This window comes from Zea mays, chromosome 3, assembly GCF_902167145.1.
Source record: "Zea mays cultivar B73 chromosome 3, Zm-B73-REFERENCE-NAM-5.0, whole genome shotgun sequence".
In the NCBI taxonomy this organism is placed as follows: Eukaryota; Viridiplantae; Streptophyta; class Magnoliopsida; order Poales; family Poaceae; genus Zea; species Zea mays.
Window position 1 is genome coordinate 46,586,275 of NC_050098.1, and position 7,480 is coordinate 46,593,754.

At 43.0% G+C, this 7,480-nt stretch overlaps 1 protein-coding gene across 1 annotated transcript; it reads right to left on the reverse strand.

The window, feature by feature from the left end:
- Positions 1–673: 673 nt before the first annotated feature.
- LOC103650033 (bisdemethoxycurcumin synthase) lies at positions 674–7,238 on the reverse strand. The gene is made up of 2 exons (XM_008675703.3): positions 6,967–7,238; positions 674–1,910 (listed from the first exon to the last, which is right to left on the reverse strand). Exons 1-2 carry the CDS (start codon positions 7,184–7,186, stop codon positions 934–936), a joined length of 1,197 nt encoding a protein of 398 aa, XP_008673925.1. The 5' UTR covers positions 7,187–7,238; the 3' UTR covers positions 674–933.
- Between the last annotated feature and the right edge of the window lie 242 nt (positions 7,239–7,480).

Here is a 7,480-nt window from a genome sequence, read left to right on the forward strand (position 1 = left end):
GAGATGCGTTAGTGGCAGGATGTTGAATAAATATGCGGACCATAGCTTTTTGTGTGGATCTTAGGATTGCAGGTTTTATTCTAGTCATCTTAGACACTAGTAGAAAAGAGCTCTAAGCTGGCGGCACGTAGAAATTTATGCTGGTAGTTTCAGTTACAACGTGCCAGTGAAAATAAACAGGTAGACCCGTCTTAAGGAATCGCCGGTGTAAATATTACACCGACGGTTCACTTAACTAAACCACTAGTAGAAAGGAGATATTTACATTGGCAGTTGTTTTAAGTGAACCGCCAGTGAAAATATCATATACACTGGCCGTTCACTTAACTAAATCGTTAGTGGAAAAGAGCTATTTACACTGGCGGTTGTTTTAAGTGAACCGCCAGTGGAAATATCATATACAATAGCAGTTCACTTAACAAAACCGTGAGTGGAAAAGAGTTATTTACACTGGCGGTTGTTTTAAGTGAACCCTAGTGGAAACGATGGCCGTTCTTTTAAGTGAACCGTCAGCGGAAAAGAGCTATTTACATTGTCGGAAGTGTTAAGCGAACCGCAATTAGAGTGTTAAGAAAACCGCCAGTGAAAATAACATTAGCATTCGCGGTTTTCTTAAGCACCCCGCCAGTGCTAATGTTATTCCCACAGACGGCTGTATTAGGAAAACCACCAATGCAAATATTGTTTCCATTGTCGGTTTTCTTAAGCTACCTGTCATTGCTAATGTTATTTCCACTAGTGGCCAGTGAAAAGATCGATTTTCACTGTCGCCTAGCACTAGCGACACTGAAAAACGTTAATGTAAATAGCTCTAGAATCGTCACTATAAAACTTTTGTGTACTAGTGAGAGCACCATATATTTGTGACAACATTATTTCAGAGAGTTCAACGGCTAGTGCCGCAGACGGAAGGGGTACGTGCCAAAGAGAGCCCTATAACTTCTTCTGGCTATCCGTTGCTTGCAAAACAATGGTTTCGACACTTACTCCTGGCCCCAAGCCAAGAATCACCCCCATCCCCTTTCTCTCTTGCTGGCGCCGGAGCTCGTCAAGCACGAAGATGACCGACGGCCCAGACATGTTCCCGTACTCACTCAGCACCCGGCGGCTCGCTTCCAGCTTGTGCGGTTCCAACCTGAGCCCCGCCTCGACGCTGTCCAAGACGGCGCGCCCACCCGGATGGACCGCCCAGAAGAGGTCGTTCCAGCTGCCGCCGATGCCGAGCAGCGAGAGCGCGTCAACCATACACTGCTCTATGTTTTCACGTACCAGAGACGGGATCTCCCTGGAAGGGTGGAAGTGCAACCCATCCTCACAGAGCTGGCCGGCGGCGACATGCTTGCTCTCAGGTATCATGGTCTGCGAGGCGGACAGCATCTCGAAGTCCGGTTCTTCGACGGAGACGGGGTCGGCGCCGACGATGACGGCGCCTGCGCCGTCTCCGAACAGTGACTGCAAGATGAGCGTGTCGACGTGGGCCTCGTGGGGCGCGCGGAAAAGGGTGAGCGTGACCTCGGCACAGGCCACGAGCACGCGCGCGCCGCGGTTGTTCTCGGCCATGTCCTTGGCGAGACGGAGCGCGGCGCAGCCGCTGGAGCAGCCGTTCATGTAGAGCATGGTGCGGTGCACGGTGGGGCGCAGGCCGAGCAGTGAGGCCACGAGCCAGTCCACGCCCGGCATGTGGGCGCCGGAGTAGGTGGTCACCACGAGGTGCGTGATCTCCGTGGCCGGACGCCCCCACTCGGCGATAGCGTCAACTGCGGCAGCGGCAGCGAGCTCGGGAACGACACTAGCCATGATGTCCTGCCGTTCATGTAACGATGGCATCGACCGGTCGATGAATGCAGGGTTGCCGCGTAGCAGCTCCTCCGTGTGGTGGAAGTAGCGTTTCTTGATTGCCGATTTGTGACCTGAAAAAAAAACGATCCATTAATGCTAGTTTAGGAACCCTATTTTATCAGAAGTTTTTGTTTTTCTAGGAAAAGAAAAATAAATTAATTTCTCTTGATAAAATTGAGTTCTCAAGCTAGCTATTGCACCGACCGATGAAGGAAAGATAATGAGACAAATACATCTACGGACCGCTCTGTTAAATGGTCACATCGGCAATCAAGCAAATGCCCGTCTCTACAAAAAAAAAAACCGTCTCTAGAAAATGGAAGTGGATATTTTATCAGTCCCGCCTACTCATAGCTGCATTAAAAATTAACTATTAGAGATGACCTATAAAAATATCATATAATTTAAAATTAAGTATATTTTACAAAATTTAGACCACTAATAAAATACCTTAGATTACATACTACGGTGTATTATATTTGAGGCAGTTGAGAGGAGTCCTATAACTTTTTAAACTAAATTTTATGAAATAAGAAATTATTGGAGTAGTTTTTCCTGGCTAGAGCCCTATATTTCAATTTGAAACAACAATTTGAGACATTTTTGGGCATGCTCTTACAATGGTTATATGTTGTGACTGTACAAAAGAAAATAAAAAATAACGGAGGAAGTAGTAGAGAAATTAATATAAAAGTAGAATAATCTGTAATTTTTAATATAGTCTCGGATAAACACAAAATTTATATGTCTTTCTCTGGAAACAATCATTAATCGATGGAGATCATATGTTTGTCTTCCTCCCAAAATGAAAACACTGGAAAACACTCATGTCTAAAAAAGTCTAAGCGGCTGTTTGGTTCAGCTTCTGGGCGGCTTCTGGCCGCCAGAAGCAGAAGCTGGAGCCAAACGGTTAGCTTCTCGCGCCGCTTCTCCGCGACGCGCTTCCGCAGGAAGCCGTCCGGCCACTTAACGCCCGAAGCGGCCGTGAGTTGGCTTCGGTTCGAAGCCGCGCCCACTTCGCTAGGCACGCGACGCTCCTCCGCCGCCGCGTACCCATCGCGCCGCCGCCGCAAACCCATCCGGCCGCCGCCGCGAACCCATCGCGCCGCCGGCGGTCCGTCTCCTCCCCGCATCGTGGTACGTACGGGTTCCCGAAACAGCAAAACCCCAAACCCTCTCCGGCGTCTCCGCTCCCTCTCGCAAGTCGCAACGCCGGCGGAAACCCCAGGTACTGCACGGCTTAGCAGGTGAGCTGCGGCGCTGATCCTCCTCCCTCCCGCTCCCATTTTTCCACCCGCATTTTCGTCGGGAGGGGGTTTCGATTTTGTTTTCTCCGGGCGGAACCAAACTTTACGGGCCCCCTTCTTGCCCCTCTTTCCGTTAGTTGGGCGTGATTCTGCGTTCTTTCTTAAGATAAGAATCGCTTATTCTGGGAGATGGATGGCCATTCTCCGAGCAACCAAACCCAGATTTTCCTTCGCAAAAATACATGAAAACAATTGTTGGATGCCCGTGCTCTGATGCTCCGCCACTGGGCTCCAATTTTTGGTCCCGTAAGGGTTCCACTATTTTAGGGTTCGTAGAAATGTGTGTATTTACACTAATCTCCTAGCTTTGAAGGAACACCTGATAGGCACTTACTTTGTAGCTGCTGGTTTGGGCGTTGGGCTGATCATCTCGGTTTGCACAGTGATGAATTTCGCATATTAGTTTCTTGACGTGTTAATTCTTTTGCCTTTTGTAGTTAGCTACTTGTACGAATATTTAAGCGGCGCTATTGTTCAATAGAATTTTCCTAATTATGTTGTTACATTACACCTCATGCTGGGTGCTTGCATGCGTCTTATGCATGGCTGCTCCGCTCCTGTCAGAATAAGAAATGGATCTTGTAGATTTTTTTTATGGTAACAGGAGGGAGTGTGGGCTCCGGGCTCCCCTACTGGAATGGATTTTGTAGATAGCTGCCCTAGTTTTTAGTTTGCTTGATATGGTAATTATGAGCTCAATTTTCTACTTTTCAATGCGCTAGACAGTTTTATGCACAGAGTTCTCCATTTGCTTGGTACAACCATGACTTAATGTCTGTTTTTTAGTTTAATCTTACAGCTGAAATCTTGAAGGAAATGAACATTATTGTTATATTAGCTATATAACTAAAAAATTAAAACATGTGACTTTGTTGCTCCAGGTGTGTGCTCATTAATAATCATAGCTAAGTGTCATTACCATTATTTTTTTCCTAACTATTCATTTTTCAGGCAGTGTTACTCTCTTGCTTTCAACTTCTAATTGTTCTATCAAAGTATCAATTCTGTCCTTCAGGTAGGTAGTTACTCCCTTGCTTCATTGTACTCTTGCTTGTATTCTCCTTACAGTAGGGATCAAATGAAGAATAGGTGGGACTCCTTAAAGAGATGCAATTGCTAATGCATTAGTGTCGTAGTTAAGTATGTCAATGTAACAGTACTTATGATGTAATCAACTCCACTAATTATTGTGTAATGACCTTTTGTTCGTTATGGGTTTCATTTTATCGTTTGTTCGAACAGAATCTGCAATATGAGAATCTGATTATCCAAACACGTAGATTCTCACGAACAACTTTTCTGCACAGCTGGCGAACCAAACACCTAAATTCTAACCACCAGCTTTTCCCAACAGCCAGCTTTTCCCCACAGCCAGCTTTTCAGAAAAGCTGGTCAGAAAAAAGCCGAACCAAACACGCCCTAAATAACGTTACGTCTGTGCAAGTACTGGCATATGCCTCCTCTAAAAATAGGCTGTACGCTGGCTGGTGGCATTTGTTTTGATTACACGTGAACTAGAGTGTGACTATAATTGAGTGTAATTGAACTTATATTAGATATTTAGATATATGCTTTAACCATCATAGTGCTCGTCCTTATTTAATACAAATATGTTGGTGGGTGTTGTTGATCCATGGCCTAGAATATATTCATTACAAGATAAATTGGTTTTAGTAGCTCAAGAAAGGTAACAAATAAAATTGCATGCACAATTATACACTCCCTCCGAGTCATTCTAATTTTTTCTTGAGAAAATTATCTGTTTCAGCATAGGACACTAGAAATAAAACTATTTATCACGAACACACCGAGAAACATTGGTGATTATCATCGGCACACTGTAGCGGTTAAAAAAAATTCATTTATGTAGTTGATAATTACCAACATTTCTTGATGTGTTTCTAACCAATAGTGCTATTTTCTGTGTCCTAAAACTGAAACCAATCTTTTGTCAGTGTGTCATAGATAATTTTCACCATCTTTTCTTTGACCGTTGAAGCATTCTAAATTCAATCAAATTTATATAATAAAATAATATTTTATAGTTTTATCTATAATTATGCTTTATCTGTTTGACAAGGTTATAACGACTTAGGGTCCTTATGGTTCATTCATTCTATCAGCTATAGCTGAAAGTTGTTCGGCTGAAACGGATGTGGATTTATAAAAGAGATGTCGGTTATGTTTTTGACATCGTGTAATATTACTTATTATATCTATACTATACTTAAAGCATCAGTTTCAACGGACGTCACGCGTCATCTTTTTACAAATAACCCCTCAGCTATTTCAAATTAATATGTTGCACGTCTATAGATGGCCAAACGGCGGCCCGGCACGGGCCAGACGCCCGCGGGCCACAACTCTGACCCAGGCACGTCATGTCAGCCTGCTGACTGTGCCGGGCCAGCCCGCTAGCCCGTCGGCCCATTTTATTAAATCGGCATAAAATGTTAAAAAACGGTGCAGAAGGTAGGGTTCGAACTTATGCCTTGATGAAAGAAGGATGAGAGACATTGAGTGAAGCTGTCTAACCAGTAGAACATCATGCTCAAATATTTTTAATATTGAGCAATCTTTTTTATAAATTTGAGTTCATGTGACTTATTTTAGAAACTTGAGTTCACAAACTTTCTCTTATTTGGTCTCTGTATGATGGAATTATATCATTTTATAATCTCTGTTCGTTCAGTCAGTCGTTGTGAACTCTCTTCTATTTTCTCACTTCATTGGTCGTGTTGTACCAAAACATATTGCATGAAGTAAACAATAACATCAGTTAGCCAAATCAAAAAAATATTATATAAAGAGCGGAGACAATCAATAAAAAAATTTAAAATTTTTTGGTGGATAGTTTACGTGGGTATTGTTGTAAACCGTCGCAACGCACGGACAACCGACTAGTATATGTTAATTGATCAGATAGATACGTTGATGATAATTTTAAAAAGATTTTTTTCATTTCCGATATAGTTGATTCAAATAAATGTGATATTATATAACTAATACAAAATATATTTAAATAGTACAAAATATTTAATAATATAAAAGTGATATTATATAAGTAATACAAAGAAGTAGTGTGAATAAAAGAAAAAGAAAAGATCGAACATATAATTTATAAAAAGAAAGAGAAAATATCGAATATGTAATTTTGCTTGTTAATCTGGGATCCAAGGGATTGCTAAATGAATTACTGTGTTTTAAAATCTCTTCTCCCTCCAGAGCCCTTTCAATTAAATTCCAGATTCCAAAACATGAACCTAAGATGCAAAACTAAACTATAGACTGCCTCCAACAGATAGCAGCCATATTGGCCAGCTATTTGGGTGTTTGCATGCCCATGCAATTTTGGCTGGCCAGCTAAAAATCTTAATTTTGTAATAGACCATACAAAATAGCTGGATATCACACGTAGGAAAGAAGGGTGGGAGTAAGCCGTACATAACAGATGCACATGGGGCCAATTAGTCAGAGACAAAGAAATCAAATTGGCTGGCGTCTGTCGCTGCAGCCATTCTACCTTTCCTCTCTCTTGGCTGCCATTTGTGCTGCCGTGTATAGCTGCCTCGTTGAAAGGCCTGCAGTGCGGTATAAACAGGCAAATTGCCTTTGCATGGTGGGATGCCTGCTCCGTTGCAGTCAGCCTCCTTAAAATATGTTTGGTTATAATAATAAGACCGGGAGTGGGATAGAATGTTTCGTTTAGTTCAGAATTAGTAATTAGAACTAGACTATCTCAGTGTTCATCAAAATTAGACGGACGAGTACATGGTGTGTCACGGCTGTCTCTTAACCAAACACGCACTTAAATACTTACAGATCCTCTTGAGCTTATCTTTAAGGCTAGTGAGGTGCTCGCTCTTGGTAACGCGGAAGTAGTAGTCCGCGTACTCCTCCTGCCTCACGCAGTTGGGCGGGTTCGCCGTCCCGATGGCGAGCACGGTGGCTGGGCCATCGGCACGCAGCTCCCGCCTTCTGTCGCTGCAGAGGCCGACCGTCGGCCTCGCTATTTGGTTGCCCAGCAGCAGCGACGTCATACTGTGTAGACGAACTGGAGGCGAGATGAAGTAGCCAAATGAGAGAGATGGGAGTGGCAAGGTAGATTGGCTATGTGCAACCTATTTATAAAGCGAGAGTGCCGTCTGATGAGTGCTGACCCTCCAGTCCTCCACCATGTTCCCAGCTGTAGGCGCTCTAATTGTTATCTACTCTCTCTATTCTAATTAATAATTTGTTTGACTTTTCTTACCAAATTTAATTAGCTTATCTTATTCAAAAAATTTAGAAAAAATAAAAATTCAAAACCATACATAAAATATATTATATGCTAA